The sequence below is a fragment of the Lynx canadensis genome, chromosome D2, assembly GCF_007474595.2.
Source record: "Lynx canadensis isolate LIC74 chromosome D2, mLynCan4.pri.v2, whole genome shotgun sequence".
In the NCBI taxonomy this organism is placed as follows: Eukaryota; Metazoa; Chordata; class Mammalia; order Carnivora; family Felidae; genus Lynx; species Lynx canadensis.
Window position 1 is genome coordinate 78,380,955 of NC_044313.2, and position 22,104 is coordinate 78,403,058.

Below are 22,104 nucleotides of genomic sequence, written 5' to 3' on the forward strand. Positions count from 1 at the left end.
TTTTGAGAGCTCAGTTCATTCCAGGCACTGCTGGAATGGGCATATAGTTGTGAGCAAAGGAGACAGAGTCCATGCTTCCCTGGAGCTGATTAGCCTGAGGGGAGGAGTCCATGGTTTCCCCTGTGGAGACAGACTCCCGTTCCTCCAATTGTCTCTTCTGTGGACAGCCCTAGAATCTGCTAAGACATGCTATGTGGCCACCAGTCAAGCCTGCCCCACAGCCTAGGTGGTAAAATGGCACTGGTCGAGAAGTTCTAAGTCCCCACCGAGTTACTAGTTGGGTAGGGTTGGGTATGGCCCCAGGTGGTAAGGAGTGGATGTCTGTGAAAAACCAGCGATTTCTTATTCCCTCTGGGTCTCCAGAGGCGGGGCTGTGTGAGATCAGGGGCACACACAAGGAAGTGCAGATTGTGGACGTTCCCTCAGACAACAGTAGATTGTGGGTGCAGAGGCATCTTTTCCATAAAATTGTCCAGGCAGCAAAATAAATCAAAGCCTAGGTATGTAGGTCAGGACAGATCAACAGCAATTCTGGGAGCCTTAGCACCATCTGGAAGGTGGATGGGACCCTGAGCATGGAGGGACAGGGTAGGTAGGTGGCCACGATCCTTGTGTCAATCAGCTGTGTGTGATTTCCGGGGATGGGACCAGGTACCCCTGTTGGAGAAACTTCCGATGTCCTCCTTCGCCACCAGTATTCAAAATCTTTGTGTCCTTGAGCATGTGTGTTTGCATATAGATGGGCAATTCCTCACCTACCCCAGAGCTGTACCTGTTGCCAGTCTCCACCTTACCCCCAGCCACCCTTCCATGCTCTTCCACGCTTTCAATGTTGGTTTCCATGCTAATATTCTTTACCTGGGCCCAGCAACCCCTCTGGAATGGGCTCCAGGCCAAGGCTGGCCAGGAGGCAGCAATTCACTGCTGGGCACTTGGAGGCTCTCCCAGCCTTGCTGGAGCCAACAGATAATTCAGGGGTGGGGGGCAGCCTCACTGAAGTCTGCTGCTTTTACAGCCAGTGTGGCTTATGAAACACCTTCCCAGAACTCCCCTTCTGTACAAGGAAAGAGTCAAATTTCTGACTGCCCACTCATAAAGGAGGTGGGATTGCCAGTCCCTCTGTCTTGTCTGGGATCTGGTGCCTAACAATCTTCCTCTGCACCCAGACAAACGGATGATACCACTAGAGAAGCATACGAACGCAGACATTGTAACGGGTTGAGGAGAGGTGGACAGGGTCCTTGGCACATCTCCTAGCTGCATGGTGCACAAGCCCGTGGGTCTCCGCAGCTGGGAGGGACTACTTGAATATTTTCATACTGTCGGGCGGGTGAAGATCTCTGTCTCTATAGCCAGCCTAGTACTGGCACCTCTTACACACCGTCAGGCGGGCAACTGTCCAGGCATTGCTGGGTGCACAGCAACCCTGCAGAAGCTTCTGGCTGGGCACTGCACTCCGCCGGGGCCCCTGGACTGGAATAAGAGAGATAGTTCCCGTGGCCAAGGGCAGGCCGGCTACAGGGGAGTGTTAGCTAACAAGGGCACGTTGACAGTAGTATGATATGGCTGTAGCAGTTACCCACTGTCCCTAGACAGTGTCCCGAAGAGAAACTTTGGGAATTAATATTACTCTCAGTCACACGCGCAAAGCACACAACTGCTTTATCCTGAGTCAAAATGTTAAGGTTTATTGTAGCATCACTATCAAGAATACGTACTTATTGTAGTATCACAATCAGGAATATATATACATGGCTGAAGCCAAGAGTCAGACAGAAGGAATATTCCAGGATTAGTCAAAAGGTGGTCTTTCAGGGGGTCCGGAAGGCTACATAGCAGTGGGGCAGAGGGCGGGAGCCCTGGGAGCAGGCAGCGGCGAGCTAAGACTCTTGGCAAGAAGGGCAGAAATGGGGGCTGTCCGGTGAACCGAATGCAAACTGAGAATTACTCAGCAGCATGCAGGCCTGAAGCACTGTTTCCACTGCTAATTTTGTTATGAGACCTGCGGACTAGGGAAGTGTGTGTGGCTGATATGCACAGGGGAGACAGACACGAGGAAACAACTCCTCAGATGGGCCCTAAAGCAGTAAGCGAGACCAGCACCCCACGCTCCCTGACTGTGCTCCCGTCCCTCCTCTGTGTTTCAGCTCAGGGTTGGGGGAGCTCTGAGAACGGGGCTGGGTGGGCCCCGGCCTGCTTCCTCACTGCCTTGTTCAAGCTCAGGGGACGGCAGGAAAAAGCTGCCTATGCCGGTAGGGCTGTTCCTTAAGAGGTAGCCCAGTTCCTTCTCATAACATTCGGCTGCCTGAAGCAGCTCTCCGTTCAGCTTGTGGATTAATCCTTGGAGATACCAAGAATTGGGTGCATTTTGTGGAAGCTGATTTCCAGCTATATTCTGTGGTGGGCACTTCATCTTTCCCTTCTCAGCTGGTTTTGTGCTTGTGGGCACACCCTCTAAATCACGTTGGACAGAAGTGTCTTCAGACTTCCCATGATGCCCCTCAAAGTCGCAATAGTGCTGGTGGGGTTGTAGCCTCCCAGTGTTGGGGAGCTCCTTACTGAAAGCTGTCTGAAAACAGTCTTCTCTTTCCAGGAGGTCGGTGACATCAGAATATGCATACAGTGGATCTACTCCTTTCTCAATAGCTTTGATCACATAGTCAATAGCATGTTTCTTTAGTTCTTCAATCTTCTCTCCATTCTTGCCAGCTTCAGATTCTCCTGCACTCTGAATCTGTTTGACTTTTGCCCTATAGCAGCATGCGATCTGGTGATACAGGTAACCATTGTTTGGAATGGATTTCGATGCCCTTAGAAACAGTTCAATAGCTTTGTCTAGATCACCTTTATTTTTGTAAAATGTGGCTGCATTGCGAAGGACATCTGCTGGGCAAGGAGTGTTCTCCACGGCCTCTAGGACCAACCGCTCCCCTTCAGCTTCTTCATTCATCTTCTGCAATTTCAGGGCCAAGAGTACTTTGACATACTGATCGTCGGGATTCAGCTCAAGGGCCTGCTTCAGATCATCAGCAGAGAATGGCTTCTGTGGTTTATTATCCAGACGGTATGTTGCGATGGCCAGTCCAGAAGAGAATTCTGGGTTGTTGGGCTTCTCTTCCAGAGCCTTCTCGAAACATACCTTGGCCCTTTCGTTGTGCTTTCCTCCACACTTTAGCAGTGTCCACCCTTCTTCACAGTCAAGCTCAGGGCACTCCGTACTGTATGGATTTGAAAACTTCCCGCATACTTGTTTCACCTTGTCCACATAGATCTGAGCATCTGTGAGTCTGCCCAGGTGATAGTAGACCCAGGCATAGTTTCCCCAGGTGACCAGCCTTCTGATTTCTGCTTGATCAGAGTGTTCTCGCTGGACCAGCTCCTCAGCTTGCTGTAGGCACTCCAGGGCGGCCTCATTGTGACCATTTAAGTGTTTTATGTAGGCCAAAAAGTTGTACATTGTAGCTTTGAACTCAGCGTTTACTTCAGCGTTTACGAATTCAATCTGGTTACACACTCTGTCTTCTAGATCACGCGAGACACCATCTTTTTTAAGTAAGTTCCATGTGAAATGGCATTTCAGCTGTGGGAGGATTTTTTCCAGAGAATTCTTGTTGACCTCACTGTGGAGAAAATAGACACGGTCACTGTGATGTGCACCTGCCAGGCACCGCGCCCTGGGATGCAGTTACAGGTTAAGTTTGTGTGTCAATCTGCCCGGGCTGTGGGAGGCCCAGACTTCGAGTCTAACATCAGTTCTGGGTGTGTCTGTGACCAGCATCTGACTCAGGAGGCAGGGGTAAAGCAGACTGTCTTCCCCAGAGTTGGCTGGGCACCACCCGGTCCGGTGAGGGTCTGAGTACAACGAGAAGGCAGAGGGAGTGTGAGTTCTGTCTGCCTGGCTGTGTGAGCTGGACATGTGTCTTCTCCTCCCCTTAGACTGGAGCCTGTACATCGGCCTTCCTGGTTCTCGGGCCCTCAGACTTGGACCTCAGCCTATGGCATTGTCCCTCCAGCTCTCAGGCCTTTGGCCCAGACTGGAATTACAGCATTGACTCTCCTGGGTCTGCAGCTTGTGGACAGTGACCCGTGATTATGGTCCTCGGCCTCTGTAATCACGTGAGCCAATTCCTGAGAATAAATCTCTTTCATTTTGTGTGTGTGTGTGTGTGTGTGTGTGTGTGTGTGTGTGTAGTATACTATATATAAATACTATATTTGTAATATATATTTATAATATGGTATGTATCTATAAATATATATACACATATATTTTGTATATGTATATATAAATATATACATACACACATATATATTTTAAACCAGCAGTAGGTAAGAATCCTTAATCTTTATTTTACTGAAAGTAGAGAAAAGAGTAGGTAAAAATAAGCATGTTTAGAAATTGTTGTAGAAAGAAGAAAAAGAGGGTTAAAATTCTCAGTGAGGGAAACCAAAAAAATATGTCCGGTTGTATAAAGGCTCTTCCCTTTCAAGAAATGGGGATAAAGCTGAAGATCCAGTTTGTTTTTCGCTGTTGGCAAATGGACAAAGTAACAGAAAAAATAGTTGAGTTCAAACGTTGTGAGTCCACTACTTGAACCTACTCATGATCTGAGCGAAGTCGATGACTACAGTTCAGGGCAGAGTTGATGGTGGGACAGCCACGATTCCCCCATCCAGGAGTCCATCCTGCCCTAACCTTCACGTAGAAGCTGAAGAAAAAGCCCTTCATGCAGTCTGAGCTCCATAGTTGGCTGCCCGAGTTTCCTCTGTTGCGGTGCTCTGAACGGTTGACTTGGTCAGCAAACACATGGAAGAGCCTGGAACAACTGCCTTTAGCAAATGCCTGCTGCCTCTTCCCAGCCTTGGTGGGTGGGGCCTGACATCTCCCAGCAGCTTACATGGACATACATGTATCTCCTAGTGGTCCTGTTTGTCTGGAGAGCCCTGACTAATGCACACCCTGTGTTGTCCTCGACAGAAGAGGAGGTACCTTCCTCACGCTCCCTAGCTTCACCCGCCTGTAGCTGTGCTCTGTGCAAGAGCCCATGGAGCACGTCCCTCCCACTGTGTGGGCAGATCTGCAAGGTGAGGTGGGCAGGTGGGAGGAGAGCACTGCAGAGAGAAGACCTGGATCTCTTGTCCTGCTCCATTAGAAGTCAGGGCTCAGTCCTCACATGCTGGGCAAGGTGGATCCAATGACCCTTTACAGGGCTACTCCTTTGTGTCACTTTGTTAGTTGTGAAGGATGCCAAGACAAAGTAAAGTCAGTTATCCTTGCTCTCTCTGGCCTAGAAGCCCACCGACTGGTTAGAAGGAGCCACATAAAGAGACGGAAACCCAGGGGTGTTTTACACCGTGCTGTGGAGACTGAGCCCTTTCCCTTCATCTTCACCATCTCCCTGCAGTCACTCACACAGACCCATGGGCACTCACTTTCAGTCTGATTGGGGCATTTTTCCCGTCACAGGCCAGATCCCCAGACAGAATGAATTAATTTTGAGGAACAAACAAGCAAAATCAACATATCTGAGTTTTGTAGATGGAGGATGCCAAGGGAGATCACTGGCCTTATTCAGTTGGATAAACTACCAGGTTCTCAAAGTGTTCTCCTATCACTCTTTGCCTGGCACTCGGAGGATGTTTCACTGAGTTTGTGCTCCCCTTTTCTACCAGTAGATTCTTGACACCACAAGATAGTTAAGAACCTCCAGAAATCATTAAACCCAGTTGTTATCCATAGTTTTGGGTTTCACAGACTAGCACAACTTCATAAAGAAGTTGAGTCAAATAGGGCTGCCAACTTAAATTTGGCAAAATCATGACAATGGGAGAAAATGTATTCCAAAAGACACCAACCACCTATGCTTGCCAACACTGGTTAAAAAACAAAAAGAAAGAAGCATTTTTATCCCTGAAGAAATAAGAAAGATATAATGAGAATAAAGGGAAGTTCTTTAACTTGTCAAAATACATTTTGCTCACTGAGGAGCCACTGACTTTATTTGTACTTTCCCAAGGACCAGCACCAGTCCACACACTACTGCTGCTGCTCTAGTTTCTGTCTGTCTCTCCAGCAATGCTCATCTAGGCCATTTCTGGACCCAATGTGATCACATGTGAAATGCCTTATAGTGAAAGACACAGAGGCAAGGCAAGTGACCCAAGACAAGGAAAAAGGGGGAAGTTGCTGTCTATCTAGATACCCTTTTATGTGCATGCCTCTATTCCTGGCCATCTTTATCATTCTCTAGGCCCCTGGCTAGAGCACCACAATGCCAATGTCTTTTATCTCCATTCTAGGGTTTTCCAGTTTGGCTTCATGTGGTGATTCTAGCTGCCCTGTTTGAAGGACTACAGATCATAACTCAAGGTAGCAAGTATTAGAAAGTAAACATTAAGAGCAAGTTGTAAAGATGATCACTGAACAAATATGTTTATAACTGTTATGCAACTAAGGCATAATAGAGGCATTTCTGTGTTTCAGCATTAGTTAACTTTGCTGACTTCCCAATTAGGGCATTGGAGGAAGGCACGAGTTTCAGATCGGTAGAATGTATCTGTAGATATAGGTGCCTGGAAATAATAGGTGAACACTCTATCAGCCATAGAGTGTATCCATCCAACTTCTCAGTGAGCCTGCAGAATAGCAGGTGACTTTGGTTGTTTTTGCTATAACACCAGTTTGATAACACTATCTCGCTATCTTTTTTTCCCGTGGTGATGACACAGGCTGAAATATTAGTAAACCAGAGGGATCTTACCAGACTAAAATTTTAGGCACTTATTGATAAAGATGAAACATATTCCATCAACTCTCCAAGATGAAACACATTCCAATCCTGTTATACATAAGCTTCAGGAGATGTCAGTGGCTCATGAAGTGTAGGGCAAGTAGAAAAGCTCCCTCTATATTCCTGAACCTGAGAGACAGCCCCAGAGATGGAACACTTAGGGATACTCCATCCCTACCACCACCTCACCAAATGCTAGAGCTAGCCATGCTAAGGAATGTATGCTAACAAAGGGCAGTTTGTTCAGGAAGAGAGCCAACTGTGTAAGTGGCTTCATGATTATAAGACTTATTGAAAATTTTAATTAAGTTCTGTTGACTTTTCATAAGGTTTCCTCTGTACATTTCCAATTTGATTATATATTTGACACCTGATACCCCCTTGAAGTAAGATTTGGAGAAAAGTATATTGGACCATGAGTCCTGATATCTTGATAAGAAGAAACATGAAACTTGGAGCTAGAGTCCAGGAGATTTGCTTTAAAACACTATTGCCTTGATAGGTAAATTGCTTATAAATCCAGTATAATGATTAAAAACAAAAGTTTTTTTAAAAAAAATAACTATAACCACCATAATCTGTTAATGTATAGACAAGTTAAAAAGATATAAATTGTGACATCTGAAACATAAAACGTAGGGGGAGGGAGGAGTACAAAAGGTATGCATTCAAACTTTTAAGTTATATACTTAAAATGGTCTGTTATAAATATAAGATGTTTTATTTCAGCCTCATGGTAAACACAAAGAAAAAACCTGTACTAGATACATAAAAGGTAAAGAGAAAAGAATAGAAGCACACCACTACTACAGAAAAGCATTAAATCACAAAGAAAGAGAGCAAGAGAAAAGGAAGGAAATAAAGGAATTGTAAAACAGCCAGAAAACAATGAACAAGATGGCAATAGTCTACAGTCTATAGGCTATAAGTCTATAACTATCCACAATTGCTTTAAATATAAATGGACTATATTCTCCAATCAAAAGACACAGAATGGCTGAATGGATGTAAAAGAAGACCTAACACATGCTGCCTTCAGCTTTTAGGACGCACATAGATGAAAGTGAGGGGATGGAAAAGATATTCCATGAAAGCCAAAGAAAGCAGGGGCAGCTATACTTATACTAGACAAAACAGACTTCAAGTTAAAGAGGGAAAGAAAGTCATTACTTAACAACAAAGTGGTCAATCCAACAATAGGATATAATGTTTATAGATGTTTATGCACCCAACACACCAGCACCTAAATATATAAAGCAAATATTAATAGACCTGAAGGGAGATAGAGAGTAATACAGTAATAATAAGGGACTTCTCTATCCCTTTTCAACAGTGGATAGATCATCCAGACAGAAAATGAATAAGAAAACATCAAACTTAAACAACACTTTAGCCAGGTGAACTTAGACATTTACAGAACATTCCATCCAACAGCACAAAATACACAGTCCTCTGAAGTGCACATGGAACATTCTCTAGGACAGATCATGTGTTAGGCCACAAAAAAAAAATCTTAAAATTTAAGGAGACTCAAATCATATCAGGCATCTTTTCTGATCAGCATCATTCAATCATAAGCAAACAAACAAACAAACAAACAAACACAGAAATCCTGCCATTTGCATCAACATGGAAGGAATATGAGGAGATCTTGCTAAGTGAAATAAGCCAGACGGAGAAAGACAAATACTGCATGATGTCACTTATCTGTGGATTCTTAAAAAAAAAAAAAAAAAAAAAAAAGGAAAAAAAAGTCAAACTCATAGAAACAGTAGAAAAGTGGTTGTTGGGGGTGGAGTGTGGAAATAGGTAGAGGTTGCCAAAAGTGCAAACTTTCAGATGTAAGATAAATAAGGTCTGAAGATCTAATGTATGACATAGTGATTATAATTAATAACATAGTATTGTATATATAATTGGGATTTGTGGAGAGAGTAGAACATCAATATTCTCACCAAAAATAAACAAACAAACAACACAAGTATGTGAGGTGATAACTGACCTAATGGAAAAAGGGAGCCCTTTCACAGTGTGTTTGTATATTGAATCACCATGATGTATCCTTTAAATATCTTAGAATTTTATGTGCCAATTATTCCCCAATAAAGCTGAAAGAAAAGAATAGAATTACTTTAGCAATTCTTATCCCTTTTCTTCTGTGTAGTTTAGGTACATGAAACACTCTGTTCCTCACTCCCCTCTTTGGATTTTTATTACATATTTTTATATGTTAATTCACATATTTACACATGTCACTGTAATTACATATTTATGATAACGTTAACATCATTAACTGAGTAGATCAAAATAAAACATTTGAAGATGATTCTGATTAAAAAATATAAAAAATACAATTCCCTTTTTAAAAACCAATACCCCATATGCCATGGCTTCCTCACTTACTAATTTAGCTTGTATGTGTTTGTGAAAGTTGCTCTAAACACTCTTTATATGTATATGTATGAAGTTTAGGCCTTATTTCTGATCTATTCAATCTGGATTTCGGAATGCAGGGCCTGCTAATTTGCGTTCTAACTGGGCACTCAGGTTAGTTGTGATATAGGACATTTGCTACAGTTTGTGACAGTTCGTAGTCCACAGGGGGCGCCTAGCAGGTCAGTAAGAGGGCGTGTCAGGTAGACATTGTCAGCTCAGAAAAATTTCCTTCCACCGTTCTAGGTTCTTCGGCTAGTCTAATAATTAAGTTGACGTAAGACAGATGGACAGGGGAGAAAAATTTAATTTTGTGGGTGTAGGAGCCCCATAAAAGCATGAGGCCCAAAGGCAGTGAGGCAGTTGAGGCTCAAATGCCTTCTTCAGCTAGGTAGTGGATTGGGTCCTGAAATTTCAAGGTGGTGGAGAGCAATTCCCAAAAGGATGAGTGTAGACGGTTGATACTCAGCCTTTTGCCCTGCCGTGCATGTAAGTCTTTCAGATAAAAAGTTATCTCTGGTAACAGCTCCCTTTGGGGTCAGGCCCCGTATCTAAATTCTCTCAGGCAGTTAACAGAGAGGTAAACGTTTTCTTGAGTCTGTTGGGTCTCAGTTGCCTTTGGCTCAAAATAACCCACATGCCAAAGCGGCACATTTTGGGGTGGCGTATTTTCTGTCCCTTCACCATATTTCTCAGTTCTGAAAGAGCAAACTTTGGGTAAGAGCGACCTCATTATGAAATGCAGTGCTGGCTTAGTCATTAGCAGAGAAGTACCCACACTTTTGAAATAACCCACAACAACCACAACAAAGTTCACTGACTTAGTCTTTTCACAAAAGAAACAAAAGAGGGACCGGGACCTCCAGAACTCTCCTGGGGGACAGTGGTGCCCTCCGGGCCCTCTGCCCCTTTCCATCTGCCAGTCTCTTCTCCTCCCACCCCGCGCCCGCCCCCGCCCAGCTCTCCTGGAAGCACTTCCCTCAGTGTCCGTAAATCAGAGATGGCCACAAAACTACGAGAGATTTATGATCGAATTAGATAATTGTGTATTTCATGTATAAGCAAGCACTGCGTCAACATACTTCAGGAAGTTGCATGCAAGGCTGAAGACTTGTGGGAAATTCTCAACTTCCTATCAGAAAAGTAGGGAACATTTACCTCATGATGGCTATTTCCCTCAATTCTGAAAAGCTGGGGTCCAGGCTGATTTTATTTTCTGCTTGTGGATCAGAAGCAACTGCTGAAGGGCCTTCCAACCAGGATGCCAGCTAGCCCTGAGACCCACGCTTTTATCAAACAGAAAAGGACAATGAGACCAATACAATGCTATCAGGATTCCCACTGAGGAGAAACTGAAACCTAATTGTCAGAGCTGAGGTCATTCCCACCGGGAACAGGGTTCCACGCACACTGGAGGTTTGGAAAAAGGCATTATACATATATATATATAGGCCCTATTCTCAGAGCTTCTGTTGAAATCTGGGTGTGGGCTTGGGCTCAGGAATCTGCATTCATACAAGCACCAGGGAAATTGTGTACCTGGAGGAGCCCCTGTCCCGCATTTTGAGAAGCACTATTCTAGAGGGATTTTGAAAAGCAGTCTCCCACTTACTTGTCCGAGATAATGTAGCATATCAAAGAGAGAGGCAGACAATCTAGAAGAGAGGAAAATGACCACAAGATACCTGGAGTTCTGTTACCTCTTTGACCTGCTCTGGAATATTTCTGGAATCACATTATTTAGCCTCATTTCCTTATGAGGAAATGGTCCTGAATGATCTTCCTTTTTCCTTCCATCCAAATTGTAGGAAACTATGCCTTGGGGAGGTCTGCTTTCACCTTCCTCCGTGCACTCCAAGAGTTTCCATCAAAGAGAGTGGTCCTCATTCTCCAAATAGGGATCTCGAAGGCCCAGTCCTTTAACTCCTGCCCCTTGTCTCTAGTGTGAGCATAATTAAAAGCATTAAGACCCTCCACCCTCTTGGATTTGGTCCACAGATTTAGAAGATGCTCAGCCCCGGAGTTTGGTACCTCACTAAATGGCTCTGCTCTGACACCTACTCTCTTGCCTGCTGAGCCTCATTTTCCTCATCTAGAAAGTGAGACTAAGTCTGGAAGTTTTCTTTCCATTTCTATTTCTTGGAACAGCTTGAGAAGGATAGGTATTAACTCTGCCTTAAATGTCTGGTAGAATTCCCCTGGGAAGCCATCTGGCCCAGGACTCTTACTTGTTGGGAGACTTTTTATAACTGATTCAATTTCTTCACTAGTTATGGGTCTGTTCAAATTTTCTATTTCTTCCTGTTTGAGTTTCGGTAGTGTGTGGGTGTGTAGGATTTTGTCCATTTCTTCCAGGGTGTCCTGTTTGTTGGTGGGAATGCAAACTGGTGCAGCCACTCCAGAAAACAGTGTGAAGGTTCCTCAAAAAATTAAAAATAGAACTACCTTATGACCCAGCCATAGCACTACTAGGAATTTACCCAAGGGATACAGGAGTGCTGATGCGTAGGGGCACTTGTACCCCAAAGTTTACAACAGCACTTCCAAAAATAGCCAAATTATGGAAAGAGCCTAAATGTCCACGAACTGATGAATGGATAAAGAAGATGTGGTTTATATATACATTGGAATACTACTTGGCAATGAGAAAGGATGAAATCGTGCCATTTGCAGCAACGTGGATGGAACTGGAGGGTATTGTGCTAAGTGAAATGAGTCAGGCAGAGAAAGACGGATTTTATATGTTTTATATGTTCCACTCAAGATGTGGATCTTGAGAAACTTAACAGAAGACCATGGAGGAAGGGAGGGGGAAAAATAGTTACAGAGAGGGAGGGAGGCAAAGCACAAGAGACTCTTAAATACAGAGAACAAACTGAGGGTTGATGGGGGATGGAGGAGAGGGGAAAATGGGTGATGGGCATTGAGGAGGGCACTTGTTGGGAGGAGCCCTGGGTGTTGTCTGTAAGTCAATTTGACAATAAATTATATTCATAAACAATAGAAAATGAGGCTGATAAAAATCACAGTTCTTCCTTCCTAGGGCTGTTGGGAAGGTGATATGAAATAACGCACGGAAAGCCCTCGACAGAGCGCACTACCAACTGCTGACCACGCAGAAAGAGTTACCCTCACAATCGCTGGTCTATTATGTTACAATTTTAAAAGAAGTTTTAGTGCACGGGGCAGCAACGGAGTTCCTCAGTGAGTGGGGCAGAGGAGGGCGCCCATCAGCCAGCCCGAAGATAGTAGGTGTTTCCCCAGGTGGTTTTTCCCCTTTGGCAATTTTTAGCCCTGCCAGGGAGGAGCAGACCCACCTGGCCCTGGCCCTGTAGAGCCTCTGGGAACAGGGCAACTTGATGTGGGCACCCGTCCAGCAGAGTCCAGAGAACCCCTTACCACCCCCGCCCCCCAGACTTCCTCAAGTCAGTGACTCTGGACACACCTAAGCACAGGCCACCGTAAAACCTCTTGGGGCAAACTGGCTAACAGGGCGCTGGGCAGGGCCAGGCTTTCTGGTTAACCCCACTCATGGAGACACATATATAACTTGGAACCTGTTACATAGCAAAGGGTGACCTGAGGCACTTGGCAGTGACTTCCTCTTACCCGGCCCATTCCCAAATAGGAGCCCTGGGGACTTTCCCAGGGTGTGGTCACTGGGATCCTCCCTCCCCATGGTGTTTGAGTGAAAATGGCTTCTCCTTCTCTCAACTCTATCTTTCCTGAGGCTCTAATGGCAGAACTTAAGCATGTTCACATGCTTTAACAAAAAAACCAACAAAAACCCAAATTCGCTAAGATTATACTTTACATACAATAAGATGCACACATTTTAAGTGTAGAGTTTGAGGAGCTTTGAGCTTTGACAAGCAACAAGCACCACTATCTCCCTACAGACTACTGACATCATTCCCAAAGATTCCCCACTCTGCTTCCTACCCAGCCCCAGCCCCCTCCACCATCCCAGGCAGCCACCGACCTGCTTTCCATCCACTAGAGATTAGATTGTTACTGAAAAAGAGATTAGATCATTCTGTTTTGAAGAGCAAATTGTTTGCTGCTCCCCAGCTCTCATCACAGAAATAAAAACACACTCTCTGCTTCTGGTTTTGTTTTGATCTAAGAAATGGGAAGATGCCCATATGGAAGAATTATTTCTTCCACTTCCCACCTCGAACTGACCCAACGTTTCAGGGCAAAATTCCTCAACACACGAGTGGAGTTTGTACTACCAATTCCATCTTTAATAATATCTGCTGAAAAGAAATGCTTCTTTTTAAAAGAAAAAATGCTTCTTCTTTAAAAGAAAAAAAAGCCTCTCAGTCGTTGCAAAGAAAACAACAACAAAAAAGCCCATAAAGAGTAATTCCATCACTCCTCCCAGCTCCAACTTGGAATCCACAAACTGTGCTTGAGTGGGTCTAACACTCCTGCTGAGCCCTTCCCTCTTCTGGGCTCCCAGCTAGAGGAGCAGTTCTAGAAGCTCCGGAAGCCTCAGTGTGTGTACACCGGGGAAAAGACCCGGAAATAAAAAGCGCCCACACCGATAAACCACGGTTCATCCAAAAGCCGCGGGACAACACAGGACCCTGCCTGCACCCAGCAGCTCCGTTTACAATTTGCATTCAAGATCAGGGGAGGGCGCTTACGCATTTCTATGTCACTGACCTCATGTCTGCAACCTGCTCCTCTTCCGTTCTGAAAATCTGGTCCCCAAGCTGATCCGTTCTTGGGAAACGTCCCGAGTGTGCCCCAAGTCCCTGCTGAAGGAGCTATATAAGGGGCGTGAGGGCGGGGGACGCGTCAGCTGATGTTTTCTCCCTGTTTCCGAGCCAGTGCCTCCGTGAAAGGGAAGGGAACTGGAAAGTGAAACTGATCAAATTCCAGGAAAAGAAGACTGAAGGTCGAAATCTCTGGTAACTCAGTGGAAGCATCCTTTAACGATGCTTTGAGAGAACGTGAAGGCGCTCGCAGGAATCTGTCCATCAGTCCAGGGCGAGTCCCAGGAAACAGCTTTTTTTTTTTTTTTTTTTTTTTTTTTTTTTAATTGCAAGTGAATATTTTATTATTCTTGTTTGAAAACAAAACAACTTAGATTTTTTTTTAATATTTATTTTTGAGATAGACAACACAAGTGATGGAGAGGCAGAGACAGACAGACAGACAGACAGATAATCCCAGCAGGCTCCGGACTCCCAGCTGTCAGCAAAGAGCCCGACGTGGGGCTCGAACTCACGAACCACAAGTTCATGACCTGAGCCGAAATCAGACACTCAATTGATTGAGCTACCCAGGCGCCCTTCAAATTAGTGTTTTTATTTTCTTTCGGTAAATACCCACTAGTGGAATTATTGGATCTCATAGTATTTCTATTTTTAATTTTGGGGGGAAGCCCATACTGTTTCCATGGTGGTTGCACCAGTTTAGATTCCCACCAACAGTGCGCAGGTTCCTTCTTCTCCACACCACATCCTCTCCAATACTTGTTATTTCTTGTCATTTTGATTTTATCCATTCTAACTAGTGTAAGTTGATATTTCTTTGTGGTTTTGATCTGCATTTCAGTAATTAGTGATGTTGAGCATTTTTTCATGTGTGTCTTGGCCATCTGTACATCTTCTTTGGAAAACTGTTCAGGTCTTCTGCCCATTTTTTAATTGGATTGTGTGTTTTTTTGGTATTGAGTTGTATAAGTGCTTTATATATTTTGGGTATTAACTCATTATTAGATATATCATTTGCTGCTATCTTCTCCCATTCAGTATGTTTTCTTTTGTTTTGTTGATGGTTTCCCTTGCCGTGAAAAAGCTTTTAACTTTGTTGTAGTCCCAACAGTTTATTTTTGCTTTTGTCTCCCTGGTAGTAGGAGACATAGCTAGAAATAATGTTGCTATGACGATGTCAGAAAAATTACTGCCTTTGCTCTCTTCTAGGATTTTTATGGTTTATGGTCTCACATTTAGGACTTTAATCCATTTTGAGTTTATTTTTGTGTATGGTATAAGAAAGTGATTCAGTTTTATTATTTTACAAGTAGCCATCCAGTTTTCCCAGCACCATTTGTTGAAGAGACTGTCTTTATATATTGCAGATTTTGCCTCCTTTGTTATAGAGTAATTGACCATAAAATTGGGGCCTTATTTCTGGGCTCCCTAGCCTGTTCCACTGATCTGCGTGTCTATTTTTGTGCCAGTACCATACTCTTTTGATTACTACAGATTTGTACAGATCTTGAAATCTGGTATTGTGCTACCTCCCGCTTTGTTCGTTCTCAGGATTGCTTTGGTTATTTGGAATCTTTTTGTGGTTCTATAATATAATATTTGTTTTAGTTTTGTGAACAGTGCTGTTGGTATTTTGATAGGGAATGCATTGAATCTGTAGATTGCTTTGGGTAATATGGACATTTTAACAATATTAATTCTTCCAATCCATGAGCATGGGATATTTTTCCGTTTGTTCGTGTCATCTTCAATTTCTTTCATCAGTGTTTTATAGTTTTTGGAGTATGGGTCTTTCACCTCTTTGGTTAAGCTTATTCCTTGGTATTTTATTATTTTTGGTGCAACTGTAGATGTTCTGTTTTGTTTTTTAATTTCCCTTTCTGCTACTTTGTTATTAGTGTATAGAAAAGCTACCCATTTCTGAGTAATAATTTTGTATCCTGCCACTTTACTGAATTTGTTTATTGCTTCTAGTAGTTTTTTGGTGAAGTCTTTAGGATTTTCTGTGTATAGTATCATGTTGTCTGCAAATAGTGACAGTTTAACTTCTTTACCAACATGGATGCCTCTTATTTCTTTTACTTGTCTGATTGCTGTGGCTAGGACTTCCAGTACTATGTTGAACAAAACTGGGGAGAGTGGACATCCCTGTCTTGTTCCTGTTGAGATGGTCAGATGATTTTTGTTCTTCATTTTGTTGATGTGGTGTATGGTGCTAATTTATTTGTGAATATTGAAGCATCCGGACATTCCTGGAATAAATGCCACCTGATCATGGTGAACGATCTTTTTAATTTATTATTGTAGGCGGTTTGCTAATATTTTGTTGAGGATTTTTGCTTCTGTGTTCATGAGTGATATTGGCCTGTAGTTTTCTTTTTTTGTGGTGTCTTTGTCTGTTTTTGGTATCAATGTAATGCTGCCTTCATAGAATGTATTTCGAAGCTTTCCTTTCTCTTCTACTTTTTGGAATAATTTGAGGAGAATAAGTATTAGCTGTCTGTTAAATGTCTGTTAGAATTCCCCTGTGACTCCATCTGGTCCTGGGCTTTTATCTTTTTGTAGTTTTCTGATTACCAATTCAACTTATCCATTTTTTCTAGGTTGTCCAGTTTGTTGGCATATAATTTTTTGTACTCTTCTATTATAATCCTTGGTATTTTTGCGGTGTTAGTTCTTACTTCTCCTCTCTCATTTCTGTTTTTATTTATTTGGGTCCTTTCTCTTTTTTTCTTGATGAGTCTGGCTAAGGGTTTGCCAATTTTGTTTATCTTTTCAAAGAACCAACTATTCAGTTTCATTGATTTTCTCTATTATTGTTTTAGCTTTTGTGTCATTTATTTCTTCTCTGATCTTTATTATTCCCTTTCTTCTACTCACCTTGGGTTTGTTTGTTTTTCCAGTTCCTTTAGGCCTAAGGTTAGATTGTTTGTTTTTTTTTTTTCTTATATTTTGAGGTAGACCTGTATTTCTATATACTTCTCTCTTAGAACTGCTTTCATCTTGTCCCAAAGATTTTGGACCATTGTGTTTTCACTTTCATTTGTCTCCATGTATTTTTTTTTTTTTTTATCTCTTTTTAAAATTTCTTTGCTCACCCATTCATTGTCTAGTGTCATATTATTTAGTTTCCACATGTTTGTGTTTTTTCCTGTATTTTTCTTGTGATTAATTTCTAGTCTCATACCGTTGTGGTTGGAAAAGATTCATGGTATGATTTCAGTCTTCTTAAACTGATTAAAGCTGGTTTTATGGCCTTATATGTAATCTATTCTGGAGAACGTTCCAAGTACACTTGAAAAGAATGTGTATTCTGTTGTTTCTGGATGGAATACCTTCTATATATGTGTTATGTCCATCTGGTCCAATGTGTCATTCAAAGACATTGTTTCCTTATTGGTTTTCTGTCTGGATGTTCTATCCTTTGATGTAAGTGGGTTACTAAAGTCCCCTACTGTTACTTTATTACCATCAATTTCTCTCTTCATGTCCATTAATATTTGCTTAATGTATTTAGGTGCTCCAGTGTTGGGTGTGTAGATATTTACAGTTATTGTATCCTCTTGTTGGATTGATCCCTTTATCATTATGTAATACCCTTCTTTGTCTTGTTATGGTCTTTGTTTTAAAGTGTGTTTTGTCTGATAGAAGTATTGCTACCTCAGCTTTTTTTTTCTTCCATTTGCAAGGTGAATGTTTTCCCATCCCTTCCCTTTCAGTCTGTATGTGTTTTTAGGTCTGAGGTGAGTCTCTTATAGGCAGCATAGATGGGTCTTGTTTTTTGTTTTTGGGGTTTTTTTTTTTGTTTTTTATTTTTTTATCCATTCTCCCATCCCATGTCTTATGATTGGAACATTTAGGCCATTTACACTCAAGTAATTTCTATACCCAACATGGGGCTTGAACTCACAGCCCTGAGATCAAGAATCACATGCTTAGTCACACTGACTAAGCCAGAGAGGTGCCCCTCAGTCATTTCCATTTAAAAAAATTATTGACAGGTCTTTACTTATTGCCATATTAAGATTTGTATTCTGGGTGTTTTTGTAGATTTGCTTTTTACCTTTCTTCTTATCTTGATCTCTTTCTTTGTGGATGATGAGTTTCTATTGTGCTATGTTTATCTTTATTTTTTCCATATCTGTCACAGGTTTTGGGGTTCTGGTTACCATGAAGTTCATGTATAACATCCTAAGTAAATAACATTTTATATTAATTTGATGGTCATTTAAATTCAAACACATTCTGAAAAAAAAAACTTTCTATTTTACCTTCTCTTCCCCTTTTATTCCCTTTTCCACATTTTATGTATATGTTGTCATGTTTTACCTCTTTTAATCAGAATTTTCTAATGTCTAATAATGACCATTTCTTTTCACTTAAAAAAAAAAAAAGCTTATTTATTTATTTTGAGAGAGAGAGAGAGATGAGGAAGAGGCAGAGAGAGAATCCTAAGGTGGTTCTGCACTGTCAGCACAGATCCCACTGTAGGGCTTGAACTCATGAACCAGATCATGACTTGAGCTGAAACCAAGAGTCGGACACTTAACCAACTGAGAGCCACCCAGGTGCCCCCATTTCTTTTCCACTTAAAGAAGTCCTTTTAACATTGCCTCTTCGGATGGTTTAGTGGTGATACACTCCTTTATCTTTTGTTTGTCTGGGAGACTCTTTATCTCACTTTCAAATCTGAATGATAACCTTGAGTATTCTTGGTTGTAGGGGTTTTTTTCTTTCAGTACTTTGAATATATAATGCCACTCCCTTCTGGCCTACAAAATTTCTACTGAAAAATCAGTTAATAGCCTTATAGTTTATCCCTTGTAGGTACCTTTTTGTTTCTCTCTAGCTGCTTTTAGGAGTCTCTCTTTATCTTCAATCTTTGATGTGTTAATTATTACATATGGTGATGTGGACCTTCTTGGGTTTCTCTTGCTTGGAACTCTCTGCGATTCCTGGATTTGGATGTCTATTTCCATCTTTAGTTAGGGAAGTTTTCAGTTATTATTTCTTCAAGTAAATTTTCTACACTTTTCTCTCTCTTTTCTTCTGGGAACCCTATACTGTGAATGTTTGTTTACTTGATGTTGTCCAAGAGATCTCTTAATTGATTCCTTGTTTTTAAAATTCTTTTTTTCTTTTTGCTGTTCAGCCCCTGTGTTCTCCATTACCCTGTCTTCCAGATGGCTGATATACTCTCCTGCCTCCTCTAATCTACTGCTGATTCCCTCTAGTATTTTCGTGTGTGTTTTATTTCAGTTCTTGTATTCGTCAGCTCTGACTGGTTCTTTTTAATATTTTCCATCTCTTTACTGAAGGTCTTACTGAGTTTTGCCACTCTTTTCTCCAGCCCAGTGGGCATCTTTGTGATCATTACTTTAAATTCTTTATCAAGCATATTTCTTATCTCTGTTTCAGCTAATTATTTTTCTGATATTTTTTCTTGTTCTCCTTTTGTTTTTTCTTTTGCAGCATATTCCTCAGGCTCCCCCTTTTGGTTGGCTTTCTGTGTTTATTTCTGTGGATTGGGTTGAATGGCTACTTCTCCTAAATTTGTCTTGTGAAAGGTATTCCCTGTGTAGATTGTGTATGTGGTGACTGCTGGCTGGCTGGAGCTGTGGCTGTAAATGCTAGTTATTCTTTTAAACAGTGGCTTTTTACAGAAAGAAGAAAGTAATGATAGTAATAGTGATGATTGATGACGATGATGATGATGATAATGGAAAGATAAAATAAAAGAAAGGAAAACAAAATAGAGAAAAAAGCAGAAAAGAAAAAAATGAATGAGAAGGAAAAAACAAAACCAAAAAGAACAAAATTAAAACAAAATGGGACAAATTTAAAAAAATAAAAAATAAGAAAATAAAAATTAATTAAAACCAAAACAAAATTAAAAAAAAAAATACAGCATGGTTTATTTTCTGTCTCCCAGCACCACAGAGGTTGATGTGGGCTTGTGGACACTGGGGTTGCTGAGGTCACAAGCTCTCTGTGACGACTGGACCCACCACTTATGCTTTCTAGACTCTGTTCCACTCTGGGCTTGTGAGGTGGAGGGGAGGGAGCATCCCCACAGCTCCTCAGCCTTTTTATCGTTTGTTTGTTTTTAAGAGAGAGAGAGAGAAAGAGAGAGAGAGAGCATGAGCGGAGTAGGAGCAGAGGGAGAGGGAGAGAGAGAACCCCAAGCAGGCTCTGTGCCATCAGCACAGAATCTGATGTGGGGCTCAAACCCACGAACCATGCGATCGTGACCTGAACCAAGATCAAGAGTCGGACGCTTAACCAACTTGGCCTTTCTCACCTCTGGCTTATTTTCTGCCCCAGTGAGACCAGGGCTGGTGTGGGCTTGTGGATCCTGTGCTTGCTGAGGTCGCAAACTTCCTGTGACCACTGGACCTGCCTGTTATGGTGTCTATACTCTGATCTGGGCTTTTAAGGTGGATGGGAACATAGACCGTGTCGTTATCCAGTCTCTCTGACCTGGAGAGTGTTCCTGCAGCTCCTCCACTACTTGGCAGTCTTCTTGTGTTGTCTCTTATATGTTAAGAGACTAAGCCCCAGGACAGGGGGATCTGTTCTCAGTCCTTCAGTACATTCCCTCCCCACTGCCATTGGCAGCGTTGGTGGTCAGGGTTCCCTTCCTTATGATATCTCCGTCTCTCTGGCCATTTTCTCTATCTTTGGTTGTTCAGTAGCTGTTCAGTCAGCCCTCAGTACTTCCGGGGAAAATTGTTCTATTGATGGGTGTGATTTGGTGTGCCCTGGTAGAAGAAGCCAGTTCGGGGTTTTCCTACGTTGCCATCTTGGACCAGAATTCCCAGAAACTGCATTTTTAATAGCAGTGTGCAGGAGATTCTGATGTAGGGATTTCTGGGACCACATGATGCGAAAGACTATCCAGAAATATTCTGTGAAAAGTAGTTTCTTCCAGTAAATTTACTCCTGGGAGACAATTTGCAACTGGAGACCTGGGTTAATTTTGTGTGTTCAGTTTACTAGCTGTGGGATTGATTATCCATTAGTCAAATCACCGAGTCTGAATTTCCTTCTTGCCCCACGCTAAATACAGGAAGCCACGCCTGGGAGTGCAGTTTAGCTCTCTGAGGTCTCAGGCAATCCTTTAGTTTTCTCAGCTGTAAAATGGGAATAGTGACCCATGTAATAATGTGTCATGGCTGTCTGATAAGTTCATGTATTTATGCTTCAAGTCTTGAAGCAGTGATACTATCCTGAGAGATTTTTAAAAAGTTTTTCTAAAATTTCTTGGTCATGATGTGTATATACATAAAAACCTAGGGACCATAGTTCTTATGGCTGATTTGATGAAAGAATGGTCAGTTGGATAGGAGAAAGGCTCCCTCCATTCTGCAACTACAGAAAGAAGAGATGCTTGCGTAACAAAGCTGGCATATGGTTTTTCCAACAGCAGGCATATCAGGAGATATCTCGAGCCCAGAGATTATTGTTGTATCTAGGGAAAGTAACCTGCAACTTGGAAAAGTCTGTAATTCTGATTGGTTGTCTTCCTTAACAATCTGTTATCCTGATAGTAATAAAGTGGCATACCTTTATAAATGGTACAAATACTTGTGATACGATAAGAGGTGTCATACCCTTACACCCAGGTAGAAGGGGCCCTTGGCTTCAGCCCTGTGCCTTAGAGGGCCTCACGTCATAGACAAACAAAAATGTAAATTTAAAAAAAAATTTTTTTTTAACATTTATTTATTTTTGAGACAGAGAGACAGAGCATGAACGGGGGAGGGTCAGAGAGAGGGAGTCACAGAATCCGAAACAGGCTCCAGGCTCTGAGCTGTCAGCACAGAGCCCGACGCGGGGCCTGAACTCACGGACCGCGAGATCATGACCTGAGCCGAAGTCGGACGCTTAACCGACTGAGCCACCCAGGCACCCCCAAAAGTGTAAATTTTTAAGAGAACACATAGCATCTCTGTTGCTCAGAATGTGGTGCTTAACCCTGGCAGATCTTAACCCTGGCTTAGGCTTGTACACCCTAAACATGCAGCCCAGGAGCAACGGGTCTCTGTGTCTTACCTTCTTTGCTGAAAGAGAAGGGAGGTTGTACGGTGCAAGTTTCCGTGTTGTGAGGGTGCTGACTTGAGAGCCGCACATGGGTTTGGAGGGGCAGGGAG

The 22,104-nt window shown here is 42.4% G+C and overlaps 2 protein-coding genes and 1 long non-coding RNA gene across 3 annotated transcripts in view; 1 reads left to right on the top strand and 2 right to left on the bottom strand.

Annotated features, from left to right (window-relative positions):
• LOC116738370 overlaps positions 1 to 3,043 on the top strand; it is a 17,978-nt gene extending 14,935 nt beyond the window's left edge. The window contains exon 4 of the long non-coding RNA XR_004344227.1: positions 2,966 to 3,043. This is a non-coding gene — a long non-coding RNA (uncharacterized LOC116738370). The remainder of the gene's footprint in view (positions 1 to 2,965) is intronic.
• LOC115527784 (interferon-induced protein with tetratricopeptide repeats 1B) overlaps positions 1 to 13,974 on the bottom strand; it is a 22,492-nt gene extending 8,518 nt beyond the window's left edge. The window contains exon 1 of the mRNA XM_030335600.1: positions 13,896 to 13,974. Coding sequence (XP_030191460.1) covers positions 13,896 to 13,900 — 5 coding nt within the window. The 5' untranslated portion in view covers positions 13,901 to 13,974. The remainder of the gene's footprint in view (positions 1 to 13,895) is intronic.
• IFIT3 (interferon induced protein with tetratricopeptide repeats 3) lies at positions 1,666 to 13,975 on the bottom strand. The gene is made up of 2 exons (XM_030335597.1): positions 13,896 to 13,975; positions 1,666 to 3,620 (listed from the first exon to the last, which is right to left on the bottom strand). The coding sequence occupies exons 1-2, from the start codon at positions 13,898 to 13,900 to the stop codon at positions 2,144 to 2,146; spliced, it is 1,482 nt and encodes a 493-aa protein (XP_030191457.1). The 5' UTR covers positions 13,901 to 13,975; the 3' UTR covers positions 1,666 to 2,143.
• Positions 13,976 to 22,104: the final 8,129 nt, after the last annotated feature.